The sequence below is a fragment of the Zonotrichia leucophrys genome, chromosome 4A (assembly GCF_028769735.1).
Source record: "Zonotrichia leucophrys gambelii isolate GWCS_2022_RI chromosome 4A, RI_Zleu_2.0, whole genome shotgun sequence".
NCBI lineage: Eukaryota > Metazoa > Chordata > Aves > Passeriformes > Passerellidae > Zonotrichia > Zonotrichia leucophrys.
Genome location: NC_088174.1, coordinates 15,220,208 through 15,238,847, shown reverse-complemented (window position 1 = coordinate 15,238,847; position 18,640 = coordinate 15,220,208). Strand labels below are relative to the sequence as shown.

Genomic DNA, 18,640 nt, shown 5'->3' with positions numbered 1-18,640 from the left:
CTTATAAAGGTGTAAGCGAGCACAGTAAATCTGTATATAAAAATAAACCACATTTGCTAAAATATTCTAACCCATGGACTGCTCTGGACATGCCCAGGCTCTCTCTCACTCTCTAGGCTTTAAGAATCAGTCATTATTTGTGTCACTCCAATGACAAATCACCACTAGAATGAGGTTTTATCCTTTTAAAACAAAATAACTTGTATTAATTCCTTGATTTAATAATTGGAGCCTTGACTTTTAAAGGGGGGGCAGGTGTTTGTTGTGATTAATAGGAACACATTCCCTGCATATCACAGAACTTTACTAAATCTTAGTAATGGTGTGGGGGTCAGTGTCACTGTTATTATAGAAATGATAATTATATCTTTGGGAAGCTGTCAGAAAAGTATCTTTTCCAGGAGTCAGAGCAGTGTAAACAGACTGTACAGGCAGGCACTACCCTTTCCATCAATAGGTAAACAATCTTTGTTAAGCTCATCTTGATAGTCTTATTTTGTTGCCACATTTTAATTACTCATCCTGTCTGTTTATATTCCGCTGCGTTTTGCTGAAGATACAAGCTTTAAAAATCATTGGTATTTAGGAAAATCCAAAGCTGGGGTGATGCATGCTCAGGTGCTAATTTATTTACATCAATTAATTTCAGGCCCCTGATGTAAACCAATTAGTATTCAACACTTAATGGAGTCATTATCTGTCAGATTAGCTTTTAGAAATGCTTGTCACTGCTACAGGACCAGGCAGCAGAACTTTGCTAATAAAACTAGCAGAATTAATGGAGTGAACAGCATAGATAATGACTTAATGTGGAACATACAGTATAGAAAAGAGACTGAACAACTGTCTTCAAGAAATTAAGATATCATTGAGCTGGCTACTTTATTCCAAAACTGAGCTCAGATGGGCTCTTTGGAAACATCAAAGGTGTCTTGCTAAGCCTTTGCAAAGTTTATTTCATAAGAAATAACTTCCACCCTTTGTGCCTCACATGCTCCAGCCCAGCTTGGTGTGGCACACAAAGAGCAGCTCCCTGTGGTCCCTCCCTGCTGTCACTCCAGGCTGCTCCTTCCCAAGCACTGGGAATTACTGGGAGCACCCAGGCTACAGAGCTGCACCTGTGGGTGCCTCCTGAACTTCCCCAGGTGAGCCCTCCTTTGGGGATGCACTGATCACCTGCTGTGAGGGAATGCAAAATGAGTTCTATTTGGGCAGCGATGTTTGCCCATAGTTTTGTTTTTCCAAGTTAAATTTCCCTTTATTGTTGTGTTTTGTAATTTTCCGTGTGCGCTTTGAGGTCAGTCTGGTCGTTCTGGTGCCTCGGGGACAAATGACACCTGTGCTAAAGTCATCCCTGCATGGAGGGAAATCACAGAGCTTAATTCCTACTTAAGCTTTGAAAAAGAATGCAAGTAGATCCTAAAGGATCCGAACGGTGTATTTGTACAGCAATTCCTGTGATTTGTGCTTCACTGGGAACTGTGGCACCGACCTGCAGGTGAGTCTGGTGACGCTGCTCTCACTGCAGGGACAGTCCTGCACCTTCAGCCCCTCTCGTGTCCTGACTCGGGGATTAGGGGCTGGTCTGGGGGCCATGGGGTCTCCAATATGTCCACAATGGCAAGAGGAATTCCCTACATCATTGTATCTGTGACTGCATTAGAAGAAAAGTCACTAAAAGTGGCTAAGCCAGGGCGATGATGTTCATGTTCAGGTGCTCCTTTCCTTGTCCCAGCACCAAAACTTGAACTCTGCCACAAAATAAGAGAGAATAAAGCTGTTGTAAAGCTGTGTCATTTACTGTTCTGAGAACAAATTGTGATGTCCTGCCAGCTCTGTGCTGCTCACCTGAGCTCTTGTTCTTGCTGGGTAACCAGAGCAGTTCTTACAGCTTTAGGTTATGCACCTTTTAGGAAACACTGTGGGAGAGTTGTCTTCAACCACAGGGATAATTTCACACATTTTTAAAGTCTTCCTTCTTTAACTAACTGCCTTAACACTCTGTATATCACCCTATCCTTAGAGAATTGATGTACATTGATGGCCATTTATGCCTAGTTTACAATTATATTGGTTTTTGCATTGATTGTGGTTGTTCTCCTTGATGGTTTTCACCTTTCCAGAGGGACTCAGTTTCTGGCACAAAATCAACATTTACATTTGATTTTCAGCACGGCAAGTGGCTGCTGAGAGTGACTGAGAGGGAAATGGGTGCCTGTGTACCTTCCTCCAGGAAAACCATCTCATTTCCTTCATCTCCACTGCCCAAGAACCTTCTCACCTTCTCCAGCTCCAAGGCTTCCTTCCAGGACTATTCCAAAGGAGGAGGGAGACCAAATGTGGCTCTCAGGGTGTAGGGGAGGTGATGTTGCACTGCCCTAACTATTGGAAAAAGCCCTTGATGACAGCTAGACAGGAAATATCCTGTCCCTGTCACATCCATCCCCCATGGAACCACAAACATCTGCTGTCCCAACACCCCTGTGCCAGAGGTTTTAGGGATATCACTGACAGAGAGTATTTGTGGATTTGTTTTCCAGTCATTGCAGCAGAAAATCCTCAGCTGTGTGATTTTCTCCTCCAGCTGTTTGTCTGTGGGATCCCTGGAGTGGGAGACCTTGGGCCATGAGGAAGGAGAGGTTTGGAAGCAGCCTCAGGAAGGTGCAAGAGCGGCCAGAGGGACGTGCTCCATGTCTGGGTAAGCTGGGCATCATCTTGGAGGGGTGGAGAGCCAACAGCCAGAGCATCTCTGTCATCTTTGGGAGCAAAAGAAGCTGATTTTATAAACTCCTGGCTCAGCTGAGCTTAATTTTAATATCTGTAAAGAAATTTCAACCTGGATTAACCTCCACTATGCTCAGATTTCATTGTGAACATTTTTTACAGCTGTTCAGTGTTTTCTGCTGTTGCAAAGAACAATTAATTTGGTGAACAATAATTCCTGGCTTCAAAGCCTATATCCATATGGCCATCAAGGCAGTTTGTAATTCCATAATTGAAATCATAGATGACTGCTGCAGCATCCTCAGTGGGGCTGGGTTTTTTGGAATGTTTTTTTGTTTTCCTACTACTTCCCCTTTCTCATCAGCCCAAATATTTGCTGGTCTTACCTCAGCACTGGTGATGTGACCCCACTGTGTCCTTTGTAGGGCACAATTCGAGGTGACACCACTCAGATGCTGCTTTGTGGTCCTACCTACTGGAGATGCCCCTCTGAAAGGAGAGGAAATTGCTGTTGGATAACATCACTGCCTCCATCACAGCTGGCACTGGCTGGTGCAGATACATGTTTACATTTTGCTTGGAAGATGTAAACACTAATTAAGCATTAATGTTAATGGGGCCTGGGCCCCTGGCTCTGCCCTGGCTGCTGTCCATCTCACCCTGCTCACTATCTGTGCTTCCTGGCAGAAAATAAGGATAATTATTTATTCCTTTCCAAAGAGGGAGGGAAGGGACACCGGGGAGGGTCATGTAAGGACAAAATACTGTGTTACTGGGAATAAAACCAAATCCTATCAGCCTGAGAGGAAGGCAGGAGTGGTTGTTATCCCAGGTTCCATTGAAGATGTGATCACTCAATGCCCTCTGTATTTCCTGTCCTCAATTCCTGCCTCCCAGCTCGGGCAGTTTGCTGGGAAAAGCCTCTCCAGTTTGCCATAACCCAGGGACAGGATGGATCAGCACTGAGTGCAGGGGATGTGAAGCAGCATCCAACCCTGCCATGGTGCAGAAAATCTAGAAAATCTACTTTTTGGTTTTAATTCTCTGTAAAAAAGCCTTTCCTGTTCCTGTTCCCTCTTTCTGCACTGCTGTGGGATGCACTGGTTGTGGAGGAGCCTCCAGCACAGCCTGGCCCTGCCGTGGTTGTGGCTTGGCCATTGCAGGGCTTTGATGGCAGATTTTCCATTCTCCCTTTGCTCGGCCCCGGCGAGAGCCAACGCTAATTAGGGAGGGTAATTCCTCCCAAACGGGTCCTCTCCCTTTGTGAGCCCGTGGGTTTGCCAGGAGAATAAAAGCTCCCTGATTGTCCCCTCCTTTCAGCCCTTCCCCTGATGAGGAGTGTTGCTACACCTAATAAATTAAAGGACACAAAGTTAATGAATTTTTCATTTGAACTCACAGCTAGGTATGGATTAGCGAGGCTGACGTTGCTGAAGAGCTCAGAATTAGGAAGGGTCCTACAGGGACATTTTCCTCTTTGCTCAAATCTTTTCATTCACCTTTTCAAGCATTATCTTGCTGGGCAGAAAGAGTTCTTTTCACGCCGTATAGCCCGTGGGGTCTGCTTTTTTTTCCACATAAATGTGATCATTCATTTTGTTTGTCTAATGGATAAAAATAAAGGGCAGTGTGAGTGACATTCAGACAGCTTTTCTCCTCAAAGAGAAGGGATTCATGCGATCCTGAGCAGCACTCTGGAGCACACTGAGCATTCAGAGTCCCAATTCCTTTAAATTCCAGTTGACACCAGTGGAAAGTTGGTTTTCCTCCCACTTGAGCAGGGCTGGGAGCTGCAGGCAGCTTGGCCTTGTAAATAAAACTACACTCCATTTATTTAAAAATTAATTTTAAGTTAATGTCAAAGGACCTGAATGATTCAGAATTATTTGCTGAATGTGAATTTCAAAAGATTGCAGCTGCTTTTAGTATGCAAAATGATTTCTGCTTCCTGGAGCCAAACCTGCACATGCTCCGTTTGGAGGGAAACATTAATTTGTTATCCCTGTATTCCTTGCCCAAATTAAACCTTTCCCTAAGAACTCCAGTTTGCTTCACTCGCCTTTTGACACTCTGAAAGACTCATTAAAAGAGTGAATCAGGTTTTTGGCTAAAACAGAAGCTGTTGAAGTGCACAAGAGGCTGGGGAGGATGGGGGGACGGGGGTCACTTCCCTCATGGGTCCTTACTCTGGACCAACGCAAAACCCCAATCCCAGTGAGCTCTGGCTTTCCCACACCCCAAATTCATGGCTGAATTAACTTAGAGATCATTTCTAGTTAGAACAGAACCAAGAGGGATCTTTTGTGATGCTTCAAGATGGGATGGGGAGGAGGGGCAGAAATTATTGAAAAATTTAAAAAAAGGGAAAAACCCCACAGTAAATCCCACCAGCCTCTTGCAGGAGCCCTGGTGTCTGACATGTAGATCCATGGGGAAAGGGGGAGCTGGAGGTGCTGGGATCCCACTGTCTCAGTTTCACTGTTCAAACTGGAAATGACATTTTTATTCAATTTCTGCCCGAAACCTTTAAGTTTTATTGCTGAGCGCTTTTGTAATAACTGTATGCTGCACCTATAAATGCATTTCAGGAGCAGATTATTTTATGCAATAGAGGTGCAAAGGCCTTTGGGAAGAACCTATTGCCCATTTCAAACAGAAACACTCCATGCAGGAGAGATTTCCCCACTTCATAAATAATTTGGGATCAAAGATCCTGGCACTGGGTTAGGCAAGGGTGAGCGTAAATCTGGCTTTAACTGAGATTCATGTTTCTATTAAAAAGTAATTGCAAGGAACAAATCCTGATTGTCTTAATAACTGATATTTATGTCCCTCAAGCAGCAGAATGGATCCATCATTTTATACACAGCTCTGAAAAAAGGATTAGCACTGCTTGTATCCCTTTTTCCACTGCTGCTCCTATTCCCTTGTCCTGGATCTCCCAGAGCTCATACAAGTTACCTAGAATTCCCTTTCCAAACCTAGAAACTGCTGTCACCTTCCAATTCAGGTAAGAAAGAGCTGGAAAATGATCCCAAGTAAGGGAAATTTAATTTCTAGTCTTGGTGGCAAGTTTCAAACCCCCAGCACGAGTGGTGATGAACAATTCCCGTGCCTGTGGACCTGCCTGTGTTTGCACCATCTGCCAGTGGGAGTATTTGGAAAACTTTTGGGGGTGGAGGGAGGTTGTTCTGGAGGGAAATATTCCTTTAGGGATTAATTTTGTGCAAATCTGGCTGTCAAACACTCCAGAAGCTGATGCCCAAGGTCTCTCCTGCTCTAATGGCAAAGGAGAAGGTTCCCCAACAGCTGCCAAGGGGGCACCTTGAAGGTACAGAGAAAAGTGGCAGCGATTAATCAAAATTATTAGTGAAAACTAATTATAAATGATGTCTCTGGGATTCAGGATTTTTGCTTATAGATTAGGTTGATTATTTCCTTCTGACTTTTTTTTAAAATTCTTATACGAAAAGAAAGTTATTACAATCTGTTGATGGCATCAGGACAGAGTGGGAGTGATATTCCAATGATTGCTTCTCCAGTTAAAATATTTCCAAGTGCTGCTCTTCCCTCTTTTTCAAGGATGACTACTCTTGCTGAGCATCTCTGTGGGTTGTTTTCTGATTTTTTTTTTTTTTAAGTGAATGTAACTTCTTGGAGCAGAGAGAATTTCAGTGTATACATTTGCTTTGTGGCACTTCCTAATCTGTCCAGGCTGATTTGCAACTCAAACAGTAAAAAAAAAATTATTTCTAAAAGTACTTTTTAATGGAACCAAAAGGGATTCCAGAGGAAATATTCAGAGACAGCCAACACTTCTGCATCACAAATGTGCTGTGTTTCTTCCTACTTCCCCCATTCACTATTACACTTGCAAACAATTCGTCGTTGATAATTAATATTAATTCCATCTGCTTAATTGACAGAATTACCAGGGGGTGACGAGATCGGCTTCCCAGTATTAAATAATTTTTACCAATTTGTAGTGCTCAGCTTGCTGCTCTGCTGATTTCCCAGTTGCTCCATCTCCTGCATCTCCAGGCAGACACAGGGGGAATCACAGAGCTCTGGAATCCGGGCTCGGCAGCCGCAGCTTCTCTGGGAGAGCTCGGAGCCCGTGCCTGATTCCCCAGCCATGGGATCCTCCTGCTGCTGCTGCAGCACCAGAGACCTCCACAGTGTATTGCTTGGGCACATCCCACGGTGTTCAGCACTGTGAAAAAACCACAATTTTTGTCTAATCAGGAGCTTTTCTGCTCAGCTCAACAGCACTGCTGTGCACCCTTCATCACCATCATCCACAGCGCTGTTTGCTGTGGGGACACATTGCATTAATGTTTTCATGTTCAAACACAGCAAAAATTGCATGGACAGCCTGAGTTTTTCTATGCAAGAGCTCAGACACTTCTCCCTGAAAAATTTACCAAAAAAAATTTAATTTCTGTTCTAGAACGCTGACCAAATATTTAGCACGTGGAATGGAGCGAAAAAAATCCTGCTTGAGGAATTAAGTTTATTTTTTTAATTGAATTTGTAAAGGCTCTTTTCTGTAGTGCAAGAATAGTTATTCCTAAAAGGAAGTTCACTGATGATTTTGCTGCACAGGTGGTTCTGGAGTGCAAAGGCTGCAGTAGCACCATGGATGTTCAGGAACTGCAGCACTCAGTAACAGCCCCAAACATTTGCTGAACCCAGCACGGCCCTTGTACACCAAAGCACTCCCCATGCTTCAGCCCACACCCCAATTAATGTTTTTTTTCTCTTTTTTAGTGTTGTTTCTCATTTTTAGGTCCCCTAGGCTGTGCTGTGCCACAGCACACCCAGCTGGGCACAGGTAAGGCTGAACCCCCCATTTCCTGCCTGACCCTTTTTTCTCCCCTGTTCCCACCCCTCTCATTCCCTTCCCTCCTCCCTCGTTTTGCAGAACAGGAGGAATTTCCCTTGCCCAGGAGGACAATGGGAACCCATCACTGCAGGGCTGGGATGTCACCAAGGAGCTGCCCCAAGGACACCTGGCCCTATTTGGGAATTTCAGTTTTTTTCAACACAGGAGGTAAATGATGGACAAAGCCTAAGAAACAGCACTGAATTCCTGTGGCCATGTTTAAAAGGCTGTGAAACCTGGTGGAACTTTCTTTTTTAATTTTCTTTCCTTTCTTTCTTTAAGCTTTTGGTTTTCATAAAGCACTTGGGATGTAAGGTCTGGGATAACTGATTTAACCAAGCACCTTTTCTAACCTATCAGCCCAGTTCTTCCTGTCCTCTTCTCCTGTGTCCAGGGTCTCAGTCCCTGCTGGGTGCCACCTATTAGTTAACATTAAATCATGTATTTCCATTTATGTGATACTAATCCTGGCTTGGTGCCTACACTACATTCTTAATTCTTTGCAACTGATAACATTTTATGTACATATATTTATTTTTTAATACTCTATTACAAGACAAATAAAAAAGGGTGCTAGTGATATAGCAGAAAATAAAATAAATATCAATGACATCATTATATTTAATGTTTTGGCTTTACTTTTCATACACTTGTAATAACTGCCAATTTAATGACCTGTTATTTTCATTACCAACTATCAGATCAGATGTGATTTTGAAAAAAAAAGTGTAATTTTCCAGAGTAATTTGTTTGGGGTAATAGTAGGAAATAATACACTTAATGATTTTGCATATTTTACTTTCACAGCTCTTCTTAAACAGGAGTTACCTGGAGCTTGAGGTAACTTTGAGCATCTCTCAGTAGCCCAGGGCTGCTGCTGGCTTGGGAGGTTTTGTCCCCAGACTGAATTTCTTCATCCTTTAGAGTTGACAGAAACTTTCTTTTCCTGCCAGGAAAATTCCATGTGAATCCAGTGATTTGTGGTGTTTGTTATGGGAATGAGGTATCATAATTTTAATTCCAGGTATGGCCTGTGAAAGTCCATAAACATTTAACAGACCCATAAACCCTGACTTTAACCCTTTTACTGTGCCACAGCTGGACTGGCCCCACTGCCTGGCATCCCCCAGGTCACCACTATGGACACAGGGATCCGACAGCACCAATCCCAAAAGGTCAGAGCAGCCTGGTTTGTTATCCTCTCCCTTGGAATAGATGAGGTGTTACAATTCCCACAGCATTTTCCTGCCTTAGGTTGGAGCAAGAGGAAGAAATGGCACAGAACAAATCCCTTGGGAAGAGAGTTGTGTGATGGGGATTGAATCAGGCACCATGAACTCATCCCTTTTACCACTCCTGTGCCCACAAGAATTATCAATGACTCAGGATGAGAGGTGGAAGTGTTTTCTGTAGGAACTAAGGAAAAAACCCTCAAGTCTTTTCTGCTAAAAGAATTGTTTGGTATTCTTTGTTTGATGTGCTTCATATTGGACAAACCATCAAAAAAGTATTTTATAGTCAAGGATGAAGAATGTTACAGAGCAGGAAATGTTCACAGTGAGTTTGACACTTGGAGTTCATCTAAACTGGTGTGCAGCACAGGAAATGGGCACAAAGCTGGGCAGAGTTCAGTTTCTAACCTGGATTTGGGATGGAGCTCCTGTAACAAGGCAGAATTTAACCTGGATTTAGGATGGATGTCCTGTAACAAGGCAGAGTTCAGTTTGTAACCTGGATTTAGGATGGAGCTCCTGTAACAAAGCAGAGTTCAGTTTGTAACCTGGGTTTGGGATGGAGCTCCTGTAACAAGGCAGAGTTTTGTTTTTAACCTGGATTTAGGATGGAGGCCTGTAAGGGGTGCTCTCTCTCACCAGGCTGGGCTGGAATTGCTCCAGCACTGTTTCTGTCCAAGAGTGGCACCCAGAGAGATTCCATAGGGAAGGGAACTCCTGCCCAGAGGGCTGAGAGCCAACGTGGGTGTGGGATGGGCAGTTTGCTGTGCCCTGAACACCCAACCCCATTGAGTCAGGGGCAGGAGAGCAGATCCCAGGGAGGGGAGCCCAGGACCTTTCCCAGTTGTGCTCATCTGCATCCCATCCTGGGATGGCTGGGAAGGGGCCATGATTTTCCCAGGTCCAGCTGAGACAGCTCCAAGTGATGCTTTACCACAAAGGTTCTCCACCACAGGGAACTGGGAACTCAGAAAAACTCAGGGTTTGTCATTTTCTCGTGCACCATCCTGAAAAATCTTTGAACTGGGCTTTGTACTTGAAATCTAATCCTGTTATAAATATCTTACTATGCAACAGCATGTTTTTTTTTCTGAGCAAACCACTGCCAGCCACATCACCATGTATTCATTTCTGCAGAGATCTTGTTACAAAGGCAGATTTTCTGAGGCTCTACTACAGCTTTACTACACTATGAAGAACATACGAGAGTAAACCCCACACCATTACATTTTCCATTAGGAACTCCTCGTGGCTGAATAACTGGGAGTGTGTTGCATCCTCTCCCTGCTGCAGCTGGGAGAAGTTTGGGCTGAGCAGGGCAGGATTTTGTGTTTATAAGGTGCTGTGCTGGGTTTGTGTAGAATCAGCTACAGATCTGCCCACTCTAGTGAAAAGCAGGATTGTAAAGAAGGATTCAACCCTGGAAAAGCTTGACATGGACAGAATTCCCACTGCTGAACTGTTTCCTTTGTGAGGAATTTATATCAAAGATAATAAAGTTTTAAATCAATAGTCTGAACGTATGCAGAGCTATAATCTTTGTAGATTTGGTAATCCCCCGTGACATTTACAGGACAGTTTCTGCAAACTCAGGATTCCAGAGCTGAATTAGCATTTCTGAGGTGTAGGAGATCCCCTGTGTCCGTGTGATGTGTGTGGAGCAGCAGAGAATCATAAACTCACGTCTGACAGTGTTTGTATTTAAGCTTTAGCAACTCCATTTCAAGATTTAGAGTGGAAAAAAGGAGGCTGTGGCTGATTTTCCCCGTCTGGGAGAGTTTTCTGGCAGGATTTTGATTCTTTCCCTGTCTCCCTGAGCCGTGTGGAGCCTTGGGAAGCCCGGCACAAGGCCAGCCCTGCTTTGCCCCTGTAACTCACAGAATTTGTGCCACGAAGTCGGACCCCCAGCACCTGCTGGGCGCCTTTCAAGCTGCTTTAACTGGATCACAAGTTCCCAACTGTAGATAGATGTAACAGAGACTAATCCCATAATCTGGACAGAAGTACAAGCCCTGGATGGGGAGCAGCTCGTGTTACCTCCAGTTGTCCTTCAGTGATGGCAGGGGAGCTCAGACACTCTCATCTCCCCCAGCCACTTTTTGGTGAGTAAGATCTGTGGGCTGATTTGATTTCATTTATTTGATTTGATTTGATATGATTTGATTTTTCCTTCCTAAAATCTGAAGATGAATATGCAAAACAAAACTTCATGCTTTGGCCAAATAGGAAAACAACTTGGGTTCAGAAATGGCGCTTCTATGCTGGGTAAATATTATTTGTACTCGAGGCACAGAAGTCAAGGACCGGCATAATTTAAAAAAAAATAAAAATAAAATCCAGTGATGGAATAATAGAGCAGCATTTTGGGTGTCTAACTAACACCAGGGGTGGGGAGAGCTGCTGCCCAGCTTTTCCCAGTCCCTGTTTGAAACATCCCCATTCCCAAAGGTCCCTCAGCAGCCCCCAGCCCTCGGCGTGGTGCTCTGTGCCAGCAGAGCATCGATCAGGAGCCGCCGAGCCCGGAGCCGCCGGTCGATGGCTCTGCAAACCCAGAGCTCCCAGAAATGAGATTTACCACTGCCTTTTTAACTTCTTGTTGACAGGCTCTCGCCACTGACAGCTCTTCCTCGCTCTCCTCTTTCTCTCCCATCCCAAGATTTAATACTGTTTTACCACTCTAATTAAGGACGTGATTCTACAAATATTTGCAAGCCGCCGAGGCGCTCGCTGGGAGTCGGGAGCCACGGATCCACCCACAGATCCCATCTCAGGCATGTGCAAACCATCCCCACTCCCATCCCACCACCAAAATGGGAGTTTTAAATCCTTTTGCTTGTTCTGTTTTCCCAAGTCTTTCAAACTTAACCCAAAACCCACTTGGGGTGAGATTTCCCCTATACTGCTCTTCAGCATAGAAGTCTGGCTTTCTTTCTGTGACATAAAACCAAAAGTTCTTTACTTTGGTCCTTTCCATCTCTTACAGTGTTAACAAAAATAGATGCTTATTGCTTTAATAAAGGTTTTGATTTGGAAATTATTTACCATTTAGACTTCGTATGCTCTAATTGCTTTTGATTCTTTGGAATATCTCTAATGCAAAGCAGCTGAAAGACTGAGGTTTAAAAATGGGCTCTTGCACATTTGAAGTAAATTTTATCCTGCAATCAGTCATAAAGATCTTAACTGCAGCTATCACATATCCTAAATATGTAATTGCTGTGGAGCCTTTCCAGTCTATTGGTTACAGGATGCTGGAAAAAGGGGAAACTGAGTACAAATGTAGGCCCTGATGTCTGTGGGTATTTTGGGGGGGATATTGAGCAGATTGGTCACCTGCCTGAAATATTGTATATCCATTTTTTCCTAGGCTGGAACCCTGGAATGCAGTTGTGCAAAGATTAATTAATAACTCCATTTGCATGGTGAGCTCACTGATTGCTCTGGTGAGTAAACAATTAATTTTGTCTGGGTTTTGGGATCAGGGCATCCACCCCCAGCCCCATATGCTCCTGGGGGAAGGACTGAGGTTTCAAATGTGCCTCCATCCACACGTGGATCTGCCCTAAAATCAGTGGTGGCTTTGGTACATGGACTCAGCCCAAAGTTGCTTTCATCTGTTCTGCCTGAACCTATGGAATCAACACCTAAAAGTACAGAAAAAAAACCCCTTGAAATATTTCATTTTGAGAGATTTTAAAAACATCTTGGTCAAATGTAGCCTAGGTATAGATTGACTGGTCCATAGTTTGAATGATCTGTAGTGACCAACCTAAAGTGAAATGACATCTCTGCTTACTTCTTGTAATCTTTTGCTTTCAAGAGAACCCTCTCCCATGTCCTGGCCATCTTTAAAGAGCACAGCTTACAAATATTGAAAACTTAACTCAAAGGAAGCCTCTGGTTGGTTTTTTTTCCAGTATAATATGGAAAGCATGGAAGATTCAGCCCCAAAAATTGCTAAAGACGTTTAACACTCACCATTAAAATCACAAAAATGGTGCAATTTATTGTCATCAGAGAAACACTTGCTTTCAGCCCATTCTTTAAAGGATAGTGTGGGATATTTACATACTAAATTAACGTGAATGGCTGCTAAGTACACACCAAAATTCTTCCAGCTGGGAGACACGGGTGTGCAAAGGCCAGGCCACTTGGGTTCTTGAGGAGAGCGGAGGGAGAAGCTCCCCCAAGCCCAGAGGCTGCTGAGATGGAGCTTGGGGGTGGGCAGCTTACATAAACCCTGGATGTGCTCGTTCTGCAGCTACTTTTTTATAACAAAGCCCAAATTTGGAGTCTCTCAATTCTTATGATTCTACCCCGTGCTTCTCTCCACCCCCTCCTGAGTTCTTTTTAAAAAAAAAAACTCCCTAAATTCAGAAGGTAACTGTGAAGCTGAAGTTTCTCTCTCCCTGCCCTTGGTTTGGTGGGACTTTGGGATGCTGAGCTCCACCTTGATGGGCTCAGCACCCCGAGGGCTCCCCACGCTCACCATGGATGATGGGCAGCAAAGAAGACAACAGTGATCTGTACTTAACATTAGGTGGCACAAAAGAGTTTCCTTTTGCTCACAGGAACACTGAAATCGATGGGCAATAACCAGCAGAGATTTTCTTTTCTTTAGACGAAATTCTCCTATTTTCTCCGGCTTTCCAGCAGCCTTTGAAGTGCTTCTGTTTATAAACTTACTTGATTTCGTCTTTCATTGCATCCCTTTTGTCTCAACCTAATTTGTTTAAAAATAAGACATAACCCAGCCCTCGCTGTGGTTGTATTTACAGAACAGCCAAAGGGCTCTAAAACGCGCTAATTTCACTGAAACGCCTTCTGTCCCTCCTCCAAACCAAGGCTGCCTTGAGGAGCTTTGCCTCCCTGGGCCCAGAGGCACCGTGAGTTTGCAGGGCTGGCTTTAACCTGGGCTGGTTTTAACCCGGGCTGGCTTTAACCCGGACCTTCTCCATCTCCTCAGCTGGGGCTGTTTACAAACCACGGCTCTTTACTCCTGCTTTGGTCCCCACGCCACATTCATCCTGTTCCTGGAGCTGACTGAAAGATCGGCCTTTTGGGGGTTATATTTCCTTCTGCTGCTGCTGTAATCCTTCAGGAGAGAGAGCTGGAGGTCGCGGTCCCTCAGCGGAGCCACCCGGGCCCTGCTGCCCAGCGCAGGGGCGGCCGCAGGCCCGTTGCCCCCAAGGCCGCGGTGCTGCAGCTCACAGAGATTTAGCAATGAAATAAATCAGTTTTACGGTTCAGGAACAATGCATGGCCCACTGTTCACATCCCAAATCCCTCTCGCTCCCAGGTGCAGGAGGGGTGGCGTGCTGGCAGTGCAGTGGGAAGGCGCCTGTCCACTCGCGTGCTGCTGCTGCTGCTGCTTATTGAAGACCAGAGCTCGCTCCCTGCTCGGGCCGCTCCTCAGGATTCCTAAAGGTAATTTTTTTCCCCCCTACACTGCTGGCAGAAGGGTTGGGTATTGTTTTCTCCGAGGTTCGGCTTCAGAAAGGGGGAGAAGAAAAGAAAAAAATAAAATAAAAGCCCATTTCGCTGGCGATCCCTTGAAGTTTTTGCTGCTTCCCTGCCTCCCCCTGCACCCCCGGCTGCCGGGGTTGCCCCGTTCCCCCGGTGGATGTGATTAAGGGTTATTGTTCCTCCGCTCGCTGCCCTCCCCGCCGGGGGAGCGGCCCGGGGCGGGGACGGGGCTCGGCGCCGCGGCCCCTCCGCTGCCGGCGGCCGCTGCCCGGCCACGGTGGGCGGGGGGACGGGCGGAACAAAAGAAACTTGCCCGGTACCCGGTGCCCCGCTCGCGGCCGCTGCACGGGGCCGGGACCCGCCGCGGGGGCAGCGCGGGGACGGCACCGATATCGATACACACGCACCGCAGCGGCTCCGCCGGTGGACACACGCTGCCCTGCCCCGCCGAAGCCGCACGGATCCTTTTACCGCCCCAAAAGCGCTTTTTTCCCACCCCACAGCCGCGGCAGGTGCCAGCGGCACTGCCCGGACCGGCCCCTGGAGCCCCCCGGCCGTGCCCGGGGCTGAGGGGCCGGAGGAGCCCCCGCAGCCCGGCCCGGCCCGCGCACAAACCACGCACCCGCAGGTTTCCAGCTATTTTGTTTTTCTTTCGTAAAAATGTTTATTTAAACCTTTTGGTTTTTTTTTTAATTTTTTCTTTTCCTTTTACAACAATAAAATATTGCGTCAATATAAACCCCTTGACTAAAACTGGTCGACAACCAAACGTTACAGCCACTCGTGTGTTTCGTTATTATTTTTATCCGACACCCATTTAGGCTTCTTTTTTTTTTGTTGTTTCTTTCTGAAACGGTTTTTTTTTCTTTCTTTTTTTTTTTAAACATAATGCGGAATTTATTGAAAATAAATAATTGTTGGCAACTGCAATAGGCAATTTTGGATAAAATAGTTGAAAAAAGCAACCTTTAATGAAAATAGCGTTTATTATACATCAGTTACTAAATGAATAAACTAAATGATCTTTCTTTAAATTAATAACTTCCAAAAAACGTTTAATATACAAAACTGTACAGTTATAAAGTTGGCAGAAATAGGCAGGTCCTCAGTGTCGAGTTATTTTTTTTTTCTTTTTCTCTTAATTTCTTTTTTTTTTCCTATTTTCTTTTTTTTTTTTTTTAGCGCTTACTGAAAAATACTTGAAAAATATAAATGTCGAAAGGAAAAAATCTGGAGGAGGGGAAGGGTGAGGGGGGAGAGGAAAGGAAAGGAAAGGAGGGGGGGATGCTGTGCGGGAGCTGCGGAGCGGGGACCGGCCCGGCCCTCAGGGGGCCGCGGGTGCAGCCCCGGGAGCGGGGGGGGGGGCCCGGCCCTGCCCGGCGGCCCTGGGGGTGCGGGGCTCGGGGGGGGCGCACACACACGGACAGACAGACACTCACACACGGACAGACAGACAGACACTCACACACACTCACACGGCCACCGCGCCCCCCGCCCTTGGGGACAGCGCAGCCCCGGGCTGGGAGGGACAGGGGGAGAGGGGGGCGGGTGCAGCTCAGCACTTCCCTGCGCCCGAAAAACGGCGTTTGCATTTTAGGGGATTTGTTTTGGTGGTAGAGAGTTTGTTTTTTGTTTTGTTTTTTGTTTTGTTTTTTTTCCTCCCTGTTTTGTTTTGTCGTTGATTATTATGATTATTTTTTTTTCTTCTCCCCCCCTCCCTGCCCTCCCCCCTAGAAAAGCTTTTCCACAAATCCAGCATCTCCCTGCGACGCGGAAAGAAGCTCAGCGTGAACCAAATGCGGGCGTTTTCTGTCCTCTTCCCTCCCTCCCTTCCTCCCTCCCCCCGACACCTCATTCCTCTTCACTATCGAAACAAAATACAGAGAAACCGATTTCCGAAGCGAAAGCGCAGAAGGATAAAGGTGTTTTACTACAGACCTCTCAGTCTGGCGCTGATTAAAAAGCCCAACTCATCTTCGGAAAGAAAAAAAGACTGGCAAATGCCACGGGTTTGGTTGTGATGCTTAATTTCGGGTAAATCTCCTAGAAATAATTATTTTATATATTTATATATATAATTATTTTTTTTTTCCTTGCGAGAAGAAGGGAGGGGGGGAGGTCAGGCTTGTGACCCGACCGTTTTACGGTGTTGGGAAGTTCTTGAAAAGGAAGAAAAAAAGCTGCAACAAATAAGCCCGTTCTTCACATCGGTGCGGGGCTCCGCGGGCGCGGAGGGAGCCCCATCTCCTCCGGGGGGGTGAGGAAGGGCCGCGGCCACCCTGCCCCGGCCCCGCTCGGTGACATTGCCGGCGCTTGGGGAAGGGAGGAACGTTTGGACTGCTCAATTCGATACAAATTAGGTCACAAATATTGTGTACAGTTTGTAGTAAAACACCTCAGACATTTAAAAACGCTATATAAGTCTTTAAAAATGCAAAACTAGTCTATTGTAAAACAGATTCACCTGAAATACAGCTGATATAACCAAGGCGCTGGAAGGTTATTCATAGGCACACATCTGTCTTTCCTTTTCTGTCGGGTTTTTCGTTCTCTTTTTTTTTTTTTCATTTTCTATTTTTCCGTGGGTTTTCCCTTTTTTTTTTTTCTTTTTCTCGGTTTCTTTTTTTCCTTCCTTTTTGTTTGGGTTTTGTTTTGCGGTGGGGTTGGTGAGGGTTTTTTTTTCTGTGTGTGTCTTTTTTTTTTTTTTTCCTTCATCCTAGCGGAGACCGAAAACAAACCTTGTCTGCGAGTAAACACCGTGTGTGACCAGGTCGGAGAGAGGAAAAAAAAAATATTGCCGAGGCGGCGGCGGGCGGGGACCCCTCGCCGCGTCTCCCGAAACCATAAGTTAAAGCCCATAGTGCGGGCGGGCAGTGCCGCGGCCGGGCAGTCCCGGGGCCGAGCCCGCGGTCAGAGGTCGTGGCAGGCCGTGTCCGTTTTCACGCCGTGCGAGTACACGTCGTGCTGCGGCTGCTCGCCCGGAGGGGTCATGCGCTTCTCCTTCTGCCGCCGGTTGCAGAACCAGACCCGCACCACCTCCTTCTCCAGCTGCAGGCTGTCCGCCAGCGAGGAGATCTCCTGGGCGGCCGGCTTGGGGCACTTGAGGAAGTGCGTCTCCAGCACGCCCTTGACACTCACCTCGATGGAGGTCCGCTTCTTCCTCTTCCTCCCCTGCGCCGCGATCTTGTCGATGCTCGTGGGGCTGCCGGTGGAGGAGTCGGCCTCCTCCAGCCACTTGTTCAGCAGCGGCTTCAGCTTGCACATGTTCTTGAAGCTGAGCTGCAGGGCCTCGAAGCGGCAGATGGTGGTCTGCGAGAAGACGTTGCCGTACAGGGTGCCCAGCGCCAGCCCCACGTCGGCCTGGGTGAAGCCCAGCTTGATGCGGCGCTGCTTGAACTGCTTGGCGAACTGCTCCAGCTCGTCCGAGGTCGGCGTCTCCTCGTCCGAGTGGTCCTGGCAGTGGTGGCCGCCCAGCTCGCCGTGCTCGCCGCCGGCCTCGCCGCGCAGCCCGGGGTGCAAGCCCTGGCCGGCGGCGGCGGCGGGCGGCGGGGTGAGCCCGCCGTGCTCCAGCATGCCGCCCACCGCGAACCCGCCCTGCGAGTACACGCTCAGGGGCTGCCCGGCGGCGGCGGCGGCGGCGGCGGCGGGGGGGGCGGCCAGCGAGGCGCTGTGCGCCGGGCTGGCGCCCCAGGCGCTGGGGTGGTTGGCGTGGGGCGAGTGGTGGGAGACGTGGGGCGAGCGGTGGTGGATGATGGCGCCCAGCTGCAGGTCCTCGCGGCCCGGCTTCACGTCGGGCTGCTCCAGCGGGCCGCCCGCCAGCGCCGCGGGCCAGGGCGCGCCGTCGCTCAGGCTGGTCACCCAGTGATGCCCCAGCGGGTGCCCATTGCCGGGGACGCCCTGCAGGTACTCGCTCTGCAGCAGCTTCTGCGGGCTGCGGAACGGGCTGCCCTGCTGCATGCCCGCGCCCTCGGCGTGGGCGAGCGCGCCGGCGCCCAGCAGGCCGTAGGGGTTGGAGGCGGCTGTGGCCATGGCCGCGGCAGCCCCACGAGTTATACTGTGCCGCCGCCGCCGCGCCAGCCTTTGACATCCACCGGCACGGCGGCCCGGCGGCGGCCGCGCCGCGACTGGCACCCGCGCCGGCCAATGGGGGCGCGCCGCCGGCCGAGCCGTCCAATGGACGCGGCGCGGGGGCGGGGCGAGCCGCGGCGGGGCGGGGCCGCGGTGCCGCGCGGGCGCGAGGCAGGAAGTGAATCACTCCGCCGGCACCGGGGGCCGGGCGCGAGGCGGCCCCGCCGCTTAACTCCTTCCGCGCCGGGCGGGGAGCGGCGGGGCT

General features: G+C 47.8%; 1 protein-coding gene across 1 annotated transcript; it reads right to left on the bottom strand.

Moving 5' to 3' along the window:
• Nucleotides 1–12,239: 12,239 nt before the first annotated feature.
• POU3F4 (POU class 3 homeobox 4) lies at nucleotides 12,240–18,390 on the bottom strand. Its single transcript, XM_064712696.1, has one exon. It carries the CDS (start codon nucleotides 18,334–18,336, stop codon nucleotides 17,218–17,220), a length of 1,119 nt encoding a protein of 372 aa, XP_064568766.1. The 5' UTR covers nucleotides 18,337–18,390; the 3' UTR covers nucleotides 12,240–17,217.
• Nucleotides 18,391–18,640: the final 250 nt, after the last annotated feature.

Excerpts from the sequence above, each read along its gene's own strand:
- POU3F4 (XM_064712696.1), bottom strand. The coding sequence starts at position 18,336 with ATGGCCACAGCCGCCTCCAACCCCTACGGCCTGCTGGGCGCCGGCGCG.